The following is a 22,047-nucleotide window of genomic DNA, read 5'->3' as shown; positions in this document are numbered from 1 at the left end:
AATTTCTTAATTCTAGGTTGATTTATATATAGTGGTTTTTGAGTGAATCTCTTTGTATAGATTTTTTGGTCATTGCTCCAGATATTACATTATATATCATAACTTATTTCCATCTACTGGTATTGTTGTTTTCCAATTAGAGTGTGTATAGGACCACTTTAAAATCTTTATCAGAGAATTCTAACATCTTGGTCATCTCAATGTTGGTATCGTCTTTTTTTTTCTTTCAAGTCTAAACACAAAACAAAACTTGAATAAGCAATAATAATGAGTATACTTGGAACAATGAGAAAAAGAGAGTCTTAGTAAAGAAACAGAATATATAAAGAGGAGCCAAAGAAAAATGTTAGAACTGAAAATTACAGTAATTGAAATAAAACTGTACAAATGCCTCAAATACTGAACGTATGGGACACAGTGGAAAGGATCAGTGATCATGAAGATGAAACAATACTATTTTATCAATCTGAGTAACAGAGACAGTAAACTGGGGGAATAATAGAGCCTCAGGCACTTGTAGGACTACAACAGAAGATCTAATCTTCCTGTCATCAAAGTCCTGCTGCTGCTGCTACTGCTGCTAAGTCGCTTCAGTTGTGTCTGACTCTGTGCAACCCCATAGCCGGCAGCCCACCAGGCTCCCCCGTCCCTAGGATTCTCCAGGCAAGAACACTGGAGTGGGTTGCCATTTCCTTCTCCAATGCATGAAAGTGAAAAGTGAAAGTGAAGTCGCTCAGTCGTGTCAACTCTTAGTGACCCCATGGACTGCAGCCTACCAGGCTCCTCCGTCCATGGGAGTTTCCAGGCAAGAGTACTGGAGTGGGGTGCCATTGCCTTCTCAGCATCAAAGTCCTGGAAACTGGGAAAAGCCCGTATGGTGTCCAGTGACACTACAGGCAGGAAGGTAGGATAGCCTCTTTACTGTTAGGGTTGAAAGTCTTGGCTCTCCACTGACACTATGTCATTAGGGAAGAAATTGGGGTAACCTGTTACAGTCATTCAAGAGTGGAAGTTTAGCTCCCTCCTCAGTCCTGGCTGGCAGAGGAGAGGACAGGGTCATAGGTTTTTCTGTGGTGCTTGACTAGAGTAGCACAGTTATTGTCTAAAAGTTTTGTCTTGCTAGGCTGCTCCTTTCTTGATCCTTAGCTAAAGAGAGCAGGCTTTTGCTGGGGCTTTTTCTGTCTGTACCCACTGGCACATTCTTAGGTTGCCAGTCTCTTTAGCTCTGGTGCAGTAGATCTAAGACAAAAAGAAAACCTAAGAACTTATCACTACATGATCCCTTGGATCCCAAAGTCCCCAGCCAGTCTGCTTCTTTCTACCTTTTGGAGTCTTCTCCTGTTTGTTTGTACCTAGTTTTACTTAGCAGGAAGAAGAGAGAGAAGTATGTCTATTTCATCTTCCCTAAAGTTAAAGCAGGCATAAGTTTTATGATAAAACATTTGCTTGTGAGTTATTTGTTTATAAAGACCTGGGGACACGAACTCCCTCACCTGGGTCATTTTAAGCCATTTCTTCTTTTGAGCTATATGGCCAAAAACAACACACACCACAGAACCAAGGATGGGTTGATTCCTTCATCCTCAATTAACATCTGGAAGGAAGTCTCTAACCTTTATTCAGTCTCATATAATTAGAATGTATTTTGTGAGTGATAATATTGAATTCCTCAGTAAAATAAGCATTTAGGAACTTATAAAATTTCTATCCCTCCTGCCATGGTGTATGCTTACTGTTTAAGCCACCAGTTTTCACCTGGTTGGGAGGATGGGGGGGGGGCGGGAGGGGTGATTACACCCTTCTACCCCTGGTCTCATTTGGCAACATCTAGAGATATTTCAGTTGTTATGACTTGGTGGTCGGGAGGATGACGAGAGGATCATACTACTGGCATCTACTGGGTAGAGGCCAAGGATAATTCTAAACATCCTACAATTACAGGACAGCCACCCACAATGAAGAATTATTCAAACCAAAAAGTTAAGTGCCAAGGTTGAGAAAACTTGGTTTAGATGTTTGACCTACATTTGACAGCTGAGTTTAATCTTCAGGTATTCTGAGCACCTTCTGGCCTATGTAATTGTTTGTGGAACTCTGAATGCTAGGTCTGGAAGGGCCCTGCCCGAGCTCTAAACAGAGACAGCACATCTTGCCAAGACTGTCTTATCCTTTGACTTTCCCTCAAGGGATTGGCTCCAAATTAAGATGTCTAAAGTGAAGAACCATAACCCTTGCTTATTACGGACAGAACGTTGTTTATATAAACTCCAAACGTTTCGTTTAAAACAAGTGGCCTTATTATAATCTTAAGGATTTTTAGAATCATAATTTAGACACCACTTTTACTTGCATTTTCATTGCTATCCCTCACCTACCCAGTCACAACCATTTCAACAAATCCCCCACTGTTCTCTTCTCACCCTAACAAAAGACCAAAATAATTCAAAGCTCCATCTTCTGGAATTGTTGGGGGGAAGGGGAGATGGGGCACAGAGGCAAAAGTTTAAAGCAAGAACAAAAACTAGCTATACAAAAAATCAATACAATGGAAGGCAGGGATGGGACTAAGACATTTGAAACTGGCCAAGTCTTGAGAGTCCCTTGAACTGCAAGGAGATCAAACCAGTCCATCCTAAAGGAATTCAACTCTGAATATTCATTGGAAGGACCGATGCTGAACCTGAAGCTCCAATATTTTGGCCACCTGATGTGAAGAGCCAACTGACTGGAAAAGACCCTGATAGTGGGAAAGAGTGAGGGCAGGAGGAGAAGGGGACACAGAGAATTAGATGAGTGGATGGCATCACCAAATCAATGAATATGAGTTGAGCAAGCTCTAGGTGATAGTGAAGACAGGGAAGCCTGGCATGCTGCAATCCATGGGGTCACAAAGAGTTGGACATGACTTAGCAACTGAACAACAAAGTCTCATAATGTGGGGCTAGCTAGTGATGCTGACTTCTGACCCTAATCCTCCAAACCACTCTCCTACATAAAGCAATTCTGGTAACTGAAGCACCAGAAAAGGATACGCAAGAGAAATGGAATACCAGAAAGAACAGAATTCACTGTCCCGGGGCAAATCATCATTGATACTCTCCCTTCTTATATTCTATTCTATTTGAACCCTTCAAAATGCATTTTCTTTATGGCAAATGGGTTTAAGGATTTAGGAGGGAATCTTCTTCCCTCCTTAAACCCTTGCTCTAAAAGTGTAACTTTCTCCAACTGTATAGGACCTCTGAGCCGGGTTCCAATATAGGCCCCTCTTCACGTCACATGCCTTGATTATGTTACAGAGTTCCTTCTGACAGGGGCGGGCAATGAGGCCTTTGTTCTCTCCGTTTGGGCTCTCCAATGTGTGTATCCCTGATTCCTTTTTCTGTTAGATCCACAGAAAACTTTATAAGAAGTACTCATTTTGAAACCGCCTGAACAGTCAGGCTGGTCTTGTTCAGTAACCATAGGGAGGTGTGGATCTTACTTGAAAATATTTGTCCCATTCTGCCTACAAACATTAGGTCAAAGACGACACAGGGGACTCTTGTCCTTACACGTTTTTGTTTCCCTAATGGGCTTTAGAATCACATTCCTTAAATCACAGCCAAGAGTATATTCTGGGCTGAAACTATTTTGAAGACATAATGTGGCAGCAGTATTCTGTGTACTAACAAGAGGTTTGGCGCTGCAGCCAAGAAGAGTAATAGAATCTTCTTCCCTCCTAAGTGTCATTCTAATTACCATTCTCAAAAAACTCCTTTCCTCCTGCCCTCTCTCCCTCTCTCTCTGTGTATATGGGACTCAGACTCCCCTATTATTATTTCTACTTTGAATGTCCCTGTTTAGAACTAAGTCTGTATAATGAACCAGGACCCTATCTAGCTTTGCTCCCTGCCTGGGGACACATCACAATCAACAAACAGGCAGTCCTGGCATGATTCCAGTGTCTTCTCTGGGGTATGACTGGCGGGGGTGGACGCCCAGCTCTGTTCTGCCTTAGTTACTGAACTGGGAGGCAATCCTTTTAAACTCACTAAAGCTAGGAAGCCTCTTATGTAAAACAGGGCTCTTATGGGTATCCACCTGATGGGCTTGTCCTTGGGACAAATAATCACTTATAGTCCATATATATAGCTGAGAAGACCTAGAAAGTAAATTTTTTAAACATATTTTAAGAGAATGATTTTCACTGAAAATGGACCAAAATTCTTATAAATACAGCTCAGTAGTAGTATATTGATCTTAAGGTACAGATTTACTGTTAATAAACTGTACCACCAAAGACCGAGTCTTTCATATAAAACATCAACCAAATCAATACTAAATAATCACAAAGACTTTGAAAGGAAAGGTTACCAGTTATGTATTACTCGGGTCAAAGAACTAATGTTCTTTGTACCAGTTTCTGAAATACCCTCTCCATTATTTTCACTTTTTTAAAAGGATATACTCCCTTGATGGAAAATTCAAAGACCCTGATTAACACCCGAACACTTTGTCTAGCTTTTCGAGCTTGTCTAGCTTAGAACACACGATATGCACGATTTTATGTCTGAATCCTGAAATGAAATTTATCCAGAAGAAATATGACCCCTATTCTGGATCACCTACTTCCATTTTAATGTCGTAGTTCTGCCCAAGGACGCTCTGGATGAGCTCTTTGATGGTCTGGTCGGAGGCCAGCTGGGCCTCGGACTGCAGCGAGGCGATGATCTCCTCGATGGACTTGGGGATCGCACGCACTGGCGGCGGGGCCTGCAGGGTAGCCTCCCGGGAGTCGCTCGGCGGGGTGCTCTCGCGGTCGGTTTTGGAAGCGGACCCGGGGGCTTCCCGCGACTCGCCACCCGAGTCCTCGTGCAGGAAGCGGGTGTTAATCCTCACTCTCTTCCGCCGGCCGGCCGCCTCCACGTCTCCCTCGTCGCTGGAAAAGGAGTCGGGCAGCCTCTCTCTGGCCTGGCCGACCTCGGCGAGCTGAGCTGGCTCCAGGCTGACCACGCGCCCCCGGGCCAGGTCGAGCACGGGCTTGGAGTCCGCCGGCGGGGGGCTCCTGGAGCCCCGGTGCGCCCGGGCCCTCCCCGTGGGCACGCGCGGCGGCATCAGGACCACTGGTCTGGACGTGCCAGCCCTGGGCGCGATGACCGGCGGCTGCTGGGGCCGGTGCCGGAGGAACGCGGAGCTCCGCAAGTAAAAGTCCTGGGGGCGGAAGGGCCGGCCCTTCCCGGGAGCGGCCACCTCCCTCGGGCCCGGGGGCCGCGGGGCGCCTCGGGGCACCGGCTGCGGGAGGGTCCCAGTTGGGCGCGCACGACCTTTAACCCGAGGGGAGCCTGCTGGTTTTGGGGATCCGACGCGGGAAGCGCTCCCCTTCGTCGCATACCGGGCCGGGCTGGGGACCCGGAGGCCAAAGACGGGGATTTCATCCACAGCTGGCTTGGCGGCCAACTTCTCCTTGATTCGGAGAAATTCCTTTTTGGTCTCTTTGCGAACCTTCTCCAACTCTTTAAAGATGTACGATTCTTCTTTGTATTTCAGTCCAAAGTGCTTTGAAATCGTGGACATCTTGACTGATTTGTCCTGTGAAATAACAATAAATTTATATTTATCCATACTTACATACATGAAAACTAATATTGATGAATAAAATTCCAGTTCTAAAAAGCTTCTCATGGTGGAACGCTCACTGTGCTTAACTGAGGCACCAGTGGGCCGCATTAATTTATATCATTTTAAATCTACTATTTAAATGATTTACTACTAAATCCATAATGATACTACTAAAATGATCTTCTATCATTTTTAATATATCATTTTAAACTACTGGCCTTTTCACAGTAACAATGAAAAACTTTTAGTAAATTTTTACGGTGAAGATTTTCTGAAACTTCTATTGAGTGTATTTTAGTACTTCTCTCAACAGTACTGTAGTCTCCCACTTCCAGGCAAGAGGGACCACACTCCACACAGGCATAGTAAACCTAAAGTAATCCTGCCAAGAAGAGAGATCAGAGGTCAGCAGTAGCCTGGATCCTTCTTGCAAGCATGCTTTTCAATTTCTCTGAGCTTTTCAGAAATATTAATTCATAGCCAACGGTTTTAAATTGAGAGATTTTCATATAAAAATGCAGATTTGCAGTTTCTCTGGGGGGGGGGGGGATAAAACGAAGGCTCTGGCAATGCAAGGGCCAACCCCTACTCTTGGGGCAGGACAACAATTTCCCTTTCCCTTCTCCAGCTGGTCCGTGGTGTCTCCATTTCTCACCCAGCCCACTTGCCTCTACCTTTGACAGGAAACAGAGCAGGTGTAGGAAGGACAAGAGGTGATCAGCCACAAGCTAGGCTGCAGTGAGGTCGGGAGGCCTTGAATGCCAGGTGTTTGTACTTTTTCTGTGGTCTACTGGAAACTATTCAAAAACATTTAACAGAAAAGTGGCTTGATAGGATCTAGGGCTTGGGGTGGGAGAAAGACGAAAGAGAGAGAGGGCATGTAAAAGTAGGTAAGGCAAAGAGTCGGACACGACTGAGTGACTGAACTGAACTAAAGGCCTAGTTTTGATAACAGAGCAGAGTGAAAAGACTCTATAAGGTAAAACTGGTAGGATCTGGCCAATGACTGGGAATAAATAAAATAGCAACTTTGAATCACTTTGATAAAGTCTGGGTCATAACCAAGTGTGTAATAAAGCTGTTGCTATTCACTGAACTTTACACTTAAAAATGGTTTAAGATGGTAAATTTTATGTCAGGTATATTATCACAATTTAAAAAAAAAGTATGCTATTCAGCAGAGCCAGCCATCTATGATTACAGGTGAATTTTCTGATCTTGAGAGCTCTGAGATCATTACCAAAAGCCAGGATAACAAGAAATACAAATACAGAAGGGCTGATGACATTCTTTGGTCCTCTCACAGTTGGGAGGTGGGAAGAGTGGGAGCAATCAGAGAGCTGGGAAAATGAGAAGTTTCCACAGAAGCCAAGGAGAGGAGAGTGTCAAGAAATAAGAGTAAAACAATGAAATAAAAGCAGAAAATAATAAAGAAACTAATTGATTTCTTAGAAAACCCAAGGCCAAGGTTCTTTGACAATACAAAAATAAAGCAAAAATACCTCAGGAATACCATCATTACTTGCAAATGTGATTATTTACATAGAAAATCTAAGCACTAAAGAACTATTTAGAATTATAATTGAGATCTGCAAGGTATTTAAATTTTTAAAATTTATACAAAAAAAAAATCTTCCTTTATACCAAAAGCATGATGGCAAAATTCCATGTATAATTTATGTGAAGGAGTAAATATCTAGGAATAAACATAAGGAATGTGCTGAAACTGCATGAATGAAATGTTTTAATTTTAACTGAAGGACATAAAGGAAAGACTCCACTAAGTAGGCAGTTAATATTCCTTGCTTCAGTTTAGTTCAGTTCAGTTCAGTCGTTCAGTCATGTCCGACTCTGCGACCCCATGAATTGCAGCGCACCAGGCCTCCCTGTCCATCACCAACTCCCGGAGTTCACTCAAATTCACGTCCATTGAGTCAGTGATGCCATCCAGCCATCTCATCCTCTGTCATCCCCTTCTCCTCTTGCCCCCAATCCCTCCCAGCATTAGAGTCTTTTCCAATGAGTCAACTCTTTGCATGAGGTGGCCAAAGTATTGGAGTTTCAGCTTTAGCATAAGAACACCCAGGACCAATCTCCTTTAGAATGCACTGGTTGGATCTCTTTGCAGTCCAAGGGACTCTCAAGAGTCTTCTCCAACACCACAGTTCAAAAGCATCAATTCTTCTTCGGCACTCAGCTTTCTTCACAGTCCAACTCTCACATCCATACATGACCACTGGAAAAACCATAGTCTTGACTAGACGGACCTTTGTTGGCAAAGTAATGTCTCTGCTTTTCAATATGCCATATAGGTTGGTCATAACTTTCCTTCCAAGGAGTAAGCATCTTTTAATTTCATGGCTGCAATCACCACCTACAGTGATTTTGGTATTCCTTGGTAAAAAGACCAAATATTTTCATTTTATCAGATCTTCCCAAAACACTGTACTGGTTTAATCCCATCATAAACAAAACCGAAACATGATATTTTGAAATTTGAAAACTAATTCTGGATTTATTTGAAGTAATAAACAGGATAGATTGGCCACAATTTTGGAAAGAGAAATGAGGGAGTGTTGTCCAACAAGATAATTAAAAACTCATATGGATGTAAGAATTAAAATAGAAACACTGCTGATAAAATCAATATGTAGACTGAGTGAGCAAAATAATTAAGAATAATGTGGGTAATATTATAATGGCAGCATTAAATTGATGATAAAAGAAGAATCATTCAATAGATTGTGCTGAGACAATTGGTTGACTATGGGGAGGGCGGGTAAGGGGGTTTATCTCATTTTATGCCAAAATATAATGGGCTTCCCTGATGGCTTAGACTGTGAGGAATCCGCCTGCAATGTAGGAGACCTGGGTTCAATCCTCAGACTAGGAAGACCCCCTGGAGAAGGAAATGGTTACCCATTCCAGTAGTCTTGCCTGGAGAATTTCATGGACAAGGAGCCTGGCTGGGTTTAGTCCACGTGGTCCCAAAAAGTCTGACATGACTAACACTTTCACTTTTTCATTTTTCACAATGGACTTAAGACAAATTTGGAAAGAAACATTTTCTTATGTTACTTTGCATTTCTTTGCTTACAAAGTATGCACATTTCTTGGTTGTTTCTTTTATATCAGCTCATAAAAGGGTTATTTTTATAATTAGATTTCTTCATTTATCATGCAGTCTGGGCTATATGAGAATATGCCAAAGCTGTATATTGTCACCCTGCTTATTTAACTGGTACTCAGAGTACACATCTGAAATGCCAGGCTGGATGAAGCACAAGCTGGAATCAAGATTGGCGGGAGAATGAATATCAATAACCTCAGATATGCAGATGACACCACCCTTATGGCTGAAAGCGAAGCAGAACTAAAGAGCCTCTTGATGAAAGTGTGAGTGAAAAAACTGGCTTAAAACTCAACATTCAGAAAACGAAGATCATGGCATCTGGTCCCATCACTTCATGGCAAACAGATGGGGAAACAATGGAAATGGTGAGAGACTTTATTTTGGGGGGCTCAAAAATCACTGCAGATGGTGACTGTAGCCATGAAATTAAAAGACACTTGCTCCTTGGAAGAAAAGCTATGACCAACCTAGACAGCATATTAGAAAGCAGAGATGTTACTTTAACAACGAAGGTCCATCTAGTCAAAGCTATGGTTTTTCCAATAGCCATGTATGGATGTGAGAGTTGGACTATAAAGAAAGCTGAGCACCAAAGAATTGATGCTTTTGAACTGTGGTGTTGGAGAAGACTCTTGAGAGTCCCTTGGACTGCAAGGAGATCCAGCCAGTAAATCCTAAAGGAAATTAATCCTGAATATTCATTGGAAGGACTGATGCTGAAGCTGAAGCTTCAATACTTTGGCCACCTGATGCAAAGAACTGACTCATTTGAAAAGACCCTGATGCTAGGAAAGATTGAAGGTGGGAGAAGGGGACGACAGAAGATGAGATGGTTGGATGGGTTGGATAGCATCACCAATGTGATGGACATGAGTTTGAGCAAGCTCCAGGAGTTGGCGATGGACAGGGTTCCCTGGCGTGCTGCAGTCCATGAGGTCGCAAAGAGTCGGACACAACTGAGCGACTGAACTGAATGGGTTATATGAAGAAAACATCCTATTTAGCCTCTAGATATAGCCATATTGCTTTTAATCACTTAAATTGTCACTGCTGGTTCTCAAATCCAAGACCCTGCTATATGACAGAGCTCTCATTTCAGAATCAGTAGGCTTGCTTTCTCCACCCAGTTCCACCACTGACTACACCTTGGACAATTTAATCCTATCAGTAACAAGATTTCTTATTAAAAATGAAAATAATAATCTGTTGCCTCTTTTTCAAGCCATAGAATATGAACATTAGAAATGACTTCTAAAGCCCTTAAGGAAGTTTCCTTATTTAAAAAATTCTGTATAACCTCCCTCATAGTATTGTGGCTGTTTACTGTTTGCACAGGTGGTAATATGCTCATCCTGACACCATCTGCATTTCTTCCCACAAAAGACTGAAAGGTAGTAACTGGAACACAGCACAGACCAGAAAGACATTAGTACCTGATGGGAATCTGATTTGACTCTCTCAACTGCACTTCCCTTTTATTTCTTAGTTCCTGCTTTGTATTCCTTTCCAACTTCTCTCAGGCCCTAGGTTTGCTATTGAAGTTTAACAAGTGGTCATTGTTTAACATTTCTCAGTACCCTCCCTAGAGTTCCGCATGGGAAAGTTGTTCTTTATATGTAAAAATGAAACAGTGGGAAATGGAACTTCTATTGTGTTTTCAAGGTGGTATCCCAATGCAAATGGGCCAGGCCATCAAACCCAGTGCTTTCATAGCCCCCATCCACCCCTTAACACTACAAAATATGTAAAATGATTTTTAAACATCCAATCTCAGGGGAAAACAACAGGTTCTCTTTTTTTGCTAGCAATTAATTTTTTTTAAAAAGAGCCTAGTTCTGATTTGGAAATGCTCAAGGAAAAATAATGTCGCTGTCCCCAAAGAAGGAAGTATTAAAATTAACATACAGTGTCACACCTGCTGCTCACAATCCAGGTTGACTGTTTACGCTACCCTTTGAATGGGACAGAATGAGCAGTAATTTCACCGTCCTCTTCCTTCCCAAGTTTTGAAAACTCTGCCTTTTCCTTACTCCTCTACCAGGATGTTCAATGCCTGAGCAGTGACGCAGTCAGAGAGGCCAAGGGCCAGTCTTCTCTCCTTTCCCACAAAGTCGGTCAGACATAAAAAGTAAGCTCCCAGCCCAAAAGAGCTAAAGGCCCAGGGAGGGCTGCCTGCATGAATTTCTAGATTCTGAGACAGGCTGCTTTCTGGTTCTTGCAGGTTTGGTTGTTCCTCCTGTTAGAAGAGAAGATTCAGAACTCTGCTCTAGACTCTAAAGCAGAAATAAATAAAGCAGACTACCAGATGACTTGGTTCCAAGCCACATGAACACTTCACACAGGGCAAGGAGTCTTAGTCCAGCAGAGTATTACCTGGGGAACTGAGCCAAAGCTCCAGCTGGTTATTGGAATTACTTGTGCTTGACCACCTCCTACAAATAGTCACCTATATATCAGTACCTCGGTGGGAACAGTGACCCATTAAGGATAAGATTCATAGCCAAATGTCTCAATTCAGTTCCTGAATTTCACACCAACATCAACTCACAATACACAGCACCAAAGTTCCAAAAGAAATGGCCAAAGACAGCCTATCTCATCTAGTAAAATCTTCAGTATTGCAAGGAACATAAAAGTATTCTGAAAATCACATTGGCTTTTGAAATATCACTGGTAGAAATGAGATCTGTCTGCCCACTGATAATTTATTAAAAAGTCCAAAAGGAAATATACAAATATTTTAATGATTTTTCTAAGAAATGGGATAATAGCAATTTTTTCTATTATCCCACACTTTCTATAATACATGCTTTCCTGCCTTTAATCCTAGTAATATCAATAATAATAACTGACACATATCATGCTGGTTAAAAATGATAGAGAAAATAGAGAAACGCTGTCTTCAAGCTCCAAAAAGATGTTTTTCTAAACTATTCAGAGGCTTCTCTGGTAGCTTAGCTGGTAAAGAATCTGCCTGCAATGCAGGAGACCCAGGTTTGAGTCCTGAGTGGGGAAGATCCCCTGAGAAGGGAAAGGCTACCCACTCCAGTATTCTTAGGCTCACAGAAATTTCAGTAACTATAAAAGCTTAACTTAGTTAACTCTTTATAACCAGTACCTAGAGTATGTCCATACCCCTTGTGAATACTCATACATACATAGAAAATATATATATACATAAATACATAATAGGTAATAGAACAGCTAAAAGCTCTTTCTGCCTGTTTTTCCTCTCCATGTTTTATCTTTTCTTGCTAGACTTCTGGCCAGAAGAATTAGAGAAAAGAGTCCAGACAACAACCACCACTGTGGAGTGAGAGAGAAATTCCAGAGGAAAGAGAGTCAGAGAAGTTAATCTCCAATTCTGTGTCTAAACCCCATACAAGTCTAGACTGACCTCAGAACCATGCACATGTGGGACAAACTCAAAGCTCAATAACAGTTACTAGAACATATTGTGCTGATTAAAAATCATATAGGAAATAGAAGCAAAGGCTTAAAGAGCTGAACTGAGAATTAGCTGAACTTAACCTCCAATCACAGAGAATGAAATAGAGCTTACAGTGAGTCTAACCTGGTAAATTTCCTTTTTTTGGTTTAAGCATTTAAGCTGTACTTTTCCCTCTAAACAATGCATTAGCTGTATCCCACACATTTTGAGGAGAAAGCAATGGCACTCCACTCCAGTACTCTTGCCTAGAAAATCCCATGGACAGAGGAGCCTGATAGGCTGCAGTCCATGGGGTCGCTAGGAGTCGGACACGACTGAGCGACTTCACTTTCACTTTCACTTTTATGCATTGGAGAAGGAAATGGCAACCCACTCCAGTGTTCTTGCCTGGAGAATCCCAGGGACCCCGGAGGCTGGTGGGCTGCCGTCTATCGGGTAGCACAGTCGGACACGACTGAAGCGACTTAGCAGCCAGCAGCAGCAGCAGCAGCACACATTTTGATATGTTGTATTTTCACTATTATTTAATCTAAAATGTTTTCTAAATGAAAATTAAATGAAGTGAGAAAAGTAAATGAAGATGAAAAATGAAATGAAAAAATGAAAAAAATAAACCTTCTTCAGAGAGCTACAACAGAACCCAGAGTTTACACAAACATTCACAGTGTCCAGGATATAACAAGAAAATACTTTGCATAAAAAGATCCAGGAAAATGTGACCCAATGTCAAGGGCAAAGATAATTAACTGATGCCAGTCCAGAGATGACGCAGAGGTTGAAATTATTAAACAAGGACTTTATAGCAACTATTATAGCTATACTCAATGAAGTAAAGGAAAATATGTTAAAGAGGAATAAAAAGACAAAATCTTAGAAGAGAAATAAATAGAAATTTTATATATGAAAAAATATAACATTGTCAATAAAAATTTGACTAGTGGAGTAGGGATGTTAAAGAAAGAGTCAGTAAACTAGAAGATAAATTAACAGAAATTATCCAATATTTAAAAGAGAGAGAAAAAGTTTTGAGAAAAAGAAGTCCTCAGAACCTTGTGAGAAAATATCAAAAGCTCTAACACATGGATTATTGGTAGCGCAAAAGGAGGGAGGAGAATGGGGTGGAAAGCTATTTGAAGAAATGATGTCTGCAAACATCCAAAATTTGGAGAAATACATACATTTATAGATTCAAAAGTTTATAACAAAGAGGCTTTCATTATTGCAAACTAGATAAAGAAAATTACATGTAAGCTGCTGGAAACCAAACACAAACATAAAATACTGAAGGAAACAGAAAAACAACACATTAATTAAGGGAAATAATTCAAATGACCATGAACTTCCCACGAAACACCTCTGAGACCGCAGGAAAGTGAAACAAGATTCGTAACATGCCAAAAGACAAAAAAAAAGTGCCAACCCAGAATTAGATATCTAGCAAGTATATTCTTTAAAAAAATGAAAACAAAATGAAGACACAACTAAAATACAGGAAAACTAGGAGAATAACTCACCAGCAGACTAAAGCTGTAACAAATGCTAAAGACAGTTTTAGACTGAAGGAAAACTGTATCAGTGGAAAATCAAATTCTTCAGGAATGAATGAAGAAGATCAGAAATGGCAAATATCTGTGTGTATTTAACAAGCCATCTTTGTATAAATATTGCAACATTGTCTTGTGGAGTATCTGTATACACAGATGTAATGCATATGCCAACACTAAAGAGACTGGAATGGGGGTGGGTAAGGGAACTGTGGGGCTTCCTCGTGGCTCAGACCATAAAGAATCTGCCTGCAATGCAAGAGACCCAGGTTCAATCCCTGGGTTGGGAAGATCCCTTGGAGAAGGGAATGGCTACCCACCCAGCATTCTTGCCTGGAGAATTCCATGGACAGAGGAGCCTGGTGGGCTTCAGTCTATAGGGTCGCCAAAAATCAGACACCACTGAGCAGCTAATTAGGGAACTATGGCTGTTAATATTTCTGCACTTTATGTGAACTAGTTCAATATTAACTCTAGACCATGAAATATTAAGGGTCTATATTGTAATTCCTTGTTGTTGTTGAGTCACTAAGCATGTCTGACTCTGCAACCCCATGAACTGCTGCACGCTAGGCTTCCCTATTCTTCACTGTCTTCCGGAGTTTGCTCAAACTCATGTCCATTGAGTCAGTGATGCCATCCAACCATCTCATCCTCTGTTGCCCCTTTCTCCTCCTGCCCTCAATCTTTTCTAGCATCAGGTGGCCACAGTATTGTAACTCCTAGAGAAACACTTTTTTTTTTTTTTTTTTGGCCACACTGTATGACTTGCAGGATCTTAGTTCTCTGATCAGGGACTAAACCCAGGCCACCCCAGTGAAAAGGTGGAGTCCTAACTGCTGGACCACCAGAGAATTCCCGCAAGATACATTGTTTTAAAGTAATACAAAAAGGTGTAATAAAAAGTTAATAAATAATAAAACAATACAAAAAATTATTGAAATCATAGGAAACATTTTAGACTAAGTAATAATAAAAATACAGTATATCAATGTGTGGGACACAGCTAAAGCACTGATTAGAAGGAAAAGTACAGTTTAAATGCTTAAATCAAAAAGAAAAATAGGTCTAAAATCAATCACCTAAGTTTCTACTTTAAGAATCTAGAAAAAGAGCAGTAAAGTATATACAAAGTAAACAGAAGAATGTAAGTACAAAGACATATATCAATCAAATAATAGAAGCCAGAAAATAATTGAGAAAATTAAGAAAACCAAGAGCTGGTTCTTAAAAAAAAAATCAATAAAATTTTTATCACCCCCTAGCTAGACCATCCAAAAACAAAAGAGAACAAAATCACCTATAAAAGGAATGAAAAGAGGATGTTCACAACAGATCTTAGAGATAGTAAAGGATGATAAGAGAATATGATAACTTTATGCCAATAATTAAGATGAAGTGGGTTAATCTCTGAAAACTACAATTTACCAAAATTAAAGAAACAGAATATCTGAATAGTTAAGAAAATCTGAATTAATATATTTTTTATCAAAAATCTTACCACAAAGAAATTTCCAGGCCCAGATGGTTCTCTCAAACCCCACTCATGAAAGAAATAACATCAGTCTTATACAAATATTTTCAGAAAAGAGAGGAAGGAACTCATTTTTTGAGATTTACATAATCCTACTACCAAATCTGACAAAGACATTCTTTTAAAAAAGGAAAATTACATAAATATCCCTCATAAACACAGATGCAAAATTTTTAAATAAAAAAGCAGATAAATCCAAAAATATATTTTTGAAAAGAATAATATATCCTAACCACATAGTTTACCCCAGAGTTGAAAAGTTGATTTAACATTAAAAATCAATATATTTCACAACATTAACAAAGTAAAGGAGAAAAAAATTGATCATTTAAATAGATAACGGAAAATCACAAGACAAAATTCAACACTTTTTGTGATAAAAATAAATAACTCTAGGAAAGCTATGAAGCATAGTGAACATTCTCAATCTGATTAAGAGAAATTTTTTTAAAACTTGCAGCTAATATTTTATTTTTGCTTTCCCCCTAAAATTGCTGCTGCTGCTAAGTCGCTTCAGTCGGGTCTGACTCTGTGTGACTCCATAGACGGCAGCCCACCAGGCTCCCCCGTCCCTGGGATTCTCCAGGCAAGAACACTGGAGTGGGTTGCCATTCCTTCTCCAATGCATGAAAGTGAAAAGTGAAAGTGAACTCGCTCAGTCGCGTCCGACTCCTAGCGACCCCATGGACTGCAGCCCACCAGGCTCCTCCATCCATGGGATTTGCCAGGCAAGAGTACTGGAGTGGGTTGCCATTGCCTTCTCCGCCCTAAAACTGAAAGCTAGGCAAAAATGCCTCAACTCTTACTGTATCTATTCAACGTTGTATTGGGGGTACCTGCCATTACAACATGGCAGGGAAAAGAAATAAAAACTAAAAAGGAGGGACCTCCCAGGTGGTCCAGTGGCTAGGAATCTGCCTGGCAATGCAGGGGATGCAGGTTTGATCCCTGGTTGGGGAACTAAGATCCCTCAGTGCCAGCGGAGCAACTAAGCTAGTGTACTGCAACTACTGAGCCCACACGTCTGGAGCATGCATGCCACAACTACAGAATCCATGCAAAAGATCGCAAATGAGGCAGGGAAGATTCTGCATGCCACAAGTAAGACAACACCGCCAAAATCAGTCAATAAATATTTTTTTAAAAAACTAAAAAGGAAAACTGTCCCTATTTGCAGATGATGTGATTTCAATGTTAAAAATCTCAAGAAATCCACAAAACAATTACTAGTACTAATGAATGAATTATCTAGGTTGTACAATACAAGGTTAATATATAAACTCAGCAGCATTTTTATATCCTAACATCAAACAATTGGGAAAAAACACATAAAGTATTTAGGAGTTAATCTAACAAAATATGTCCAAAGTCTCTACACTGAAAATTACAAAACACTGCTAAGATTAATTAACATAAATTTAGGGACCATATTCATAAACTGCAAGACTATTGTTAAAATGGTAATTCTCCCCAAATAGATCTATAGATTTCATGCCTTCCCAATCAAAATTACAGCAGACTTTTTTTTTCTAGAAATTACAAGCTTATTCTAAATTGTATTCACAAATTCAAATGTTTTAAAATAGCTAAATTGATTTTTTAAAAGAAAAAGGTAGACTTAACACTACTCAGTTTCAAAACTTACTATTTACTACAGTAATGAAGACAATGCCTGCATGCTAAGTCCCTTCAGTTATGTCCGACTCTGTGCAACCCTGTGGGCTGTAGCCTGCCAGACTCCTCTGTCCATGGAATTCTCCAGGCAAGAATATTGGAGTGGGTTGCCGTTCCAGCCTCCAGGGGATCTTTCCCACCCAGGGATCAAACCCTGGACTCTTGATGTCTCCTGCATTGGCAGGTGAGTTCTGTACCACCAGCGCCACCTGGGAAGCTCAATCACGGCAAAGGCCATGGCAAATCATTATGCTGAGTAAAGGAACCCAGACACAATGGATGCTTCCATTTATATAAACTAGTAGAAAATGTAACTGCTTCTACGATATTACACAGCAGATCAGTAGTTGAAGGTGGTGGGAGAGGGTGAGTGCAGGGCTAGATAGCAAAGGCAGCAGAGATATGAAAAAGGTTCTGTTATCTTGATTGCAGGAATTGCTTGAAAAGTGTTTGCAGCTATCAAAACTCATCAAACTGTACACCTGAACATTATAAAAACCATACGTTCCGTACATCTTAGTGAATACAAATTATATCTCTATGAAGCTGTAAATAGGAAAAAACATGTTAAATTTACATTTGAATGCTTAAAATAAAAAGAATTATTATATTTCTTCGGATCCTTGCAGTGCTAGTCCACAGCAGATTGTGGATCTGTGGCCTTCAGTACCGAATAATTCTCAGAGTAATCCTAGAGTGTCCCACTGCCTATCGAAGAATTTTAGGGTCAAACTCAGTAAGAGCTCCCTATTCCGAAATTAGACACACTGACCTAAGTGGGGAAGGTCACCAAAGGAGGTGTGTGAGGTTTGTCCCAAACAAGCAGCCCCTGTCAAGGGATAGCAGAAAAGGTCAAGGAATTGGAAGTTAAATTCCTCTATTGTGACCTTTCAGCCTCCCCCTAACCCCTCCGATTCATCCCCCACCCCACCCCCCACTCCTGCTTTTTGCCTTCCTAGCTCTTCCTATTTCCCTCACAGTTGGTCATCATAATCTATCTATTATTCCCTCCCACTAGATTTTCACTCCTCCCAGATCCTCCTTGACTCGTGCTCCCAGCCTCAAGCCCTTCTCCAACCTCAACTCTTTTCCGCCCAGATTTTCCTGGAGATTAGAGGGGCGGAACAGAGGTGACAACTGCTCCGCCAAAATAACGCAGCCATTCCTTCTCAAAGCCTCCCAAACCAAGTTCCCCGCGCCCCAGTCCGCGTCCTCCTCTCACCCGCCTCCCGGGAGGCCTCTGCTCCTACTCATGTGACGGAGAAGCTGGCAGGCCGACCCCGCGGCCCAGTCTCCAACCGGCCTTTCAGGGACTCAGCGGCCGGCGGACTCGCACAGCTGGCCGTCAGAACGCGCGTCGTCGCCTAGCAACAAGCCAAGCGCTACTCCCTCCGGTACCCGTCTCCGCCCCCGCCCCCTCCCCCTGGTCCTGGACCTGAAGGATTGGATTCATCTGCACTGCGGGCGCCCACTCGCGGATTCTGCCTCGGAGAACCAGCTTTAGGACCGCTTTGGAGTGTGAGCACAAACGCTTGAGACCGCATCTCCCCGGAGATTCCAAAGAGCTTCCTGGACTAGAGTCTCCTAGATCGCCAATTTTGCTCAGTTTAACCCACTTGCTTTCTTGGCACTCTGGTTATTTCTACATTTTAATGAATAATACTGGACTACAAAACTTGAAGCTTTCTTTTCTTTTTTTCAGGGGTTTTTAAGCTGTATGTCTACACTACATAGGGGCTTCCCTGGTGGCTCAGTGGTAAAGAATCCACCTGTCAATGCAGGAGACCAGGAGACAAAGATTCGATCCCTGGGTTGGGAAGATCCCCTGGACAAGGCCATGACTACCCACTCCAGTATTCTTGCCTAGTGAATCCCATGGACAGAGAAGCCTGGTGAGCTACAGTACATGGGGTCGCAGAGTCGGACACGACTGAGCGACTTCACTTTTATTCATAAATGCAATGCTATACTTGAAAGAAATAAAGAAAGATCTGTGGGGAATATATACATAAATCTCTAACTAATGTTATGTTGAACTATGAAACTATACCCAAAAGAATACATACCATACAATTCCATTTATATAAAGTTTAAAACCCAAGCCAGCAAAAACTATAGTGCTATGGATGCAGGCTCAGCAGATATACTACAAATAAACACAAGAAAGTAACAACCATAAGTCAAGATAGTAATCATCCCAGGAGAGAAGAAGGTGATGGTGAGTGGATGGACAGTGAAGAATCATGAGGTGCTAACAGTGTTCTAGTTTTTAAAGTTGGTGATGGCTGTTTGAGTTTTTTCCTTTAGAAAAGCTATTCTCTGTTTCGCTCATTTTCCTGTGTTTATGTCATCATTGTTTAAAAAGGCAAAAAGAAAAACCACTAAATGAAACCATGGAGATGATAGTGCTTTGCTCAATCTGGCACTTAGCAGGCCCTTAAAAATGTTTATTTTATATTCCTCTACTCTCTACCATGACAAACCTAAATAGCATTTTATAAAGTAGAGACATCACTTTGCCAACAAAGCTCCATATATTATACCAAGCCATGGTTTCTCCAGTAGTCATGTACAGATGTGAGAGTTGGGCCATAAAGAAAGCTGAGCACCAAAGAATTGATGCTTCCAAACTGTGGTGCTGGAGAAGACTCTTGAGAGTCCCTTGAACTACAGTGAGATCAAACCAGTTAATCCTCAAGGAAATCAACCCTGAATATTCATTGAAAGGACTGATGCTGAAGCTGAAACTCTAATACTTTGGCCACTTGATGTGAAGAGCCAACTCACTGGAAAAGACCCTGATGCTGGGAAAGACTGAGGGCAGGAGGAGAAGGGGTCGACAGAGGGTGAGATGGTTGGATGGCATTACCGGCTCAATGGACATGAGTTTGAGCAAACTGCAGGAGATGGTGAAGGACAGGGAAACCTGGTGTGCTGCAGTCCATGAGGTCGAAAGTAGTCGGACTCGACTTAGCAACTGAACAGCAGCAATAACTCTCTACCAACCTGTCTTTCTCCAAATACCCAAGCAACTAATAAGCGAGATCGAGAAAGTGGCAGATAAAACCTTCTGGAAGTCCTCCATGAGACTCCAAATGCTGGAAGCGGGAAGCATGCTTTCCAGCTGTTTTATGCTTTCCAAGAATGCTGCTGCTGCTGGTGCTGGTGCTGGTGCTATACATTCCCTGGTGCTGGGTCTTAGAGCAGCCCGGCTGAGGAGGTGGATACACTCAGGCATCTCAGTGAGGCCTCCCTGAGGGACACTCCTGCTCTGGAGATGTCCAAAGCCAGGTGAGGATGTCTAGCTTTGCCACTTGGGCAAGTTGCTTCCCTCTCAGGGTTTCTGCAACCTCATCTGTAAAATGGAGACAATACTCTTACCTTGAAGGTTTGTTGCTTTACCCCCTAACACAATGAGTTCAAAAATGGTTGCTGAATGCTCACAAAATGAGAAGCATTCTACAGAGAAGGCCCTGCCACCCTCCTCACATCTCACTGTCCTGTGGATGCTTCATGAGGGCAGCTTCATTCTAAGCATGGGAGTAACCCCTTCAGACAGTAAGAAAATTAGTTTTCTGTGCCAATTAAAACAATAAGCAAATAACCAAGAGCTTAGAAGATGACTAATTGTTCTTGGTACCATCCTGGAGGCTGCACACAAAAAACATACAGGCCATATTTCTGAGCTGGAAAAATTCAAAAATTAATGTAACCTTAAAATATGCCTATCATATGATGAGGAAACAATTTAAGTGGTAAATAAATACTGTTCATTAATATTTTTGGTAATCAAAAATAGTATGTAAGTATTCAGATAATGAGATCCATAAGCCAGGTACTATTAGCTTCATTTTATAGATAAAGTACTAATGTTCAAAGAGATTAAGGATTTACCTTGAGCTAGTAGTGGAAATGGCAACCCACTCCAGTGTTCTTGCCTAGAGAATCCCAGGGACAGGGGAGCCTGGTGGGCTGACATGATTAAAGCGAGTTAGCAGCAGCAGCAGTAGTCAATCCTGTACTAGAAATTCTATTCTAGGTCTGCTTTCACCAAAAAAGAAAAGAAAAAAAAAGGAGGGAAGGAACAAAGTGACAAAAGAGGAAAGGAGGGGCAAGAGAGAAAGGAAGGAGGAGGAGGGATGGCAGTTACGGCTCAGACAGTAAAGAATTTGCTTGCAATGCAGGAGACCTGGGTTCAGTCCCTGGATCAGGAAGAGTTCTGGGACAAGGAAATGGCTATCCACTCCAGTATTCTTGCTTTTAGCCTGGAGAATCCCATAGACAGAGGAGCCTGGAAGGCTACAGTCCATGGGGTCATCGGACACAACTGAGTGACTAAGCTGCTGCTGTTAAGTTACTTCAGTTGTGTTGGATTCTTCGTGACCCCATAGACAGCAGCCCACCAGGCTCCCCAGTCCCCAGGATTCTCCAGGCAAGAACACTGGAGCGGGTTGCCATTTCCTTCTCCAATGCATGAAAGTGAAAAGTGAAACTGAAGTTGCTCAGTCCTGCCTGACTCTTCGAAACCCTATGGACTGCAGCCTACCAGGCTCCTCCATCCAATCATGCATTAATCTAAAAATATTTCAGATTCTTCGTTGATACTGAAATGCCATCATATGAAAATGTTAATAATTTTAGTGCCGTCTTAAAGAGAGAACTTAAAAGAGTGACGTAAAATTACTCACTCATCATTGGAACACTGATTTCATCTGCTTTTTATCACTCTCAAACTGCCCTCTACCCATTCTCTTGTCATCTCCTTTTGGAGCCCCCTTTGGTTCACTGCACAGCAAGTCAAGGAAGATCCAATGGAACATTCAGCTTCTGTACCTCGCATGTTCTCTCACAGAACAAATTCCAAAGTTTTCCAAAGAGAATTCAAGGTCCCACACCACTAGAGCCTGCCCAAAGGTCTAACTATTTGGAAAATAAATGATGACTAAATTATACCTTCACTTCATATAATAAATTCCAACTGGATGAAAGATTTTGTTATACACAAGAGTAGCAGGTATAGAAAAGACCTGTAAGCATTGAACTATAAGAGGCAGAAACTACAAATGAAAATACTGATGGATGTGTTTTTTTAAAACCCATGCATCTAAAA

The 22,047-nt window shown here is 41.5% G+C and overlaps 1 protein-coding gene across 5 annotated transcripts in view; it reads right to left on the bottom strand.

Annotated features, from left to right (window-relative positions):
* The window catches only part of TTC6 (tetratricopeptide repeat domain 6), a 201,846-nt gene extending 183,509 nt beyond the window's left edge, over positions 1–18,337 (bottom strand). Inside the window, exons 1-2 of one of the 5 annotated variants that reach the window (XM_061394966.1) lie at positions 18,160–18,337; positions 4,612–5,571 (exon numbers count right to left, since the gene is read on the bottom strand). In XM_061394966.1, coding sequence (XP_061250950.1) covers positions 4,612–5,556 — 945 coding nt within the window. In that variant the 5' untranslated portion in view covers positions 5,557–5,571; positions 18,160–18,337. The other 4 variants (XM_061394963.1, XM_061394961.1, XM_061394962.1 and 1 more) reach the window with 4 other exon arrangements.
* Positions 18,338–22,047: the final 3,710 nt, after the last annotated feature.

The sequence above is a fragment of the Bos javanicus genome, chromosome 21, assembly GCF_032452875.1.
Source record: "Bos javanicus breed banteng chromosome 21, ARS-OSU_banteng_1.0, whole genome shotgun sequence".
Classification (NCBI taxonomy): domain Eukaryota; kingdom Metazoa; phylum Chordata; class Mammalia; order Artiodactyla; family Bovidae; genus Bos; species Bos javanicus.
This window is presented reverse-complemented; position numbering and strand designations above follow the sequence as displayed.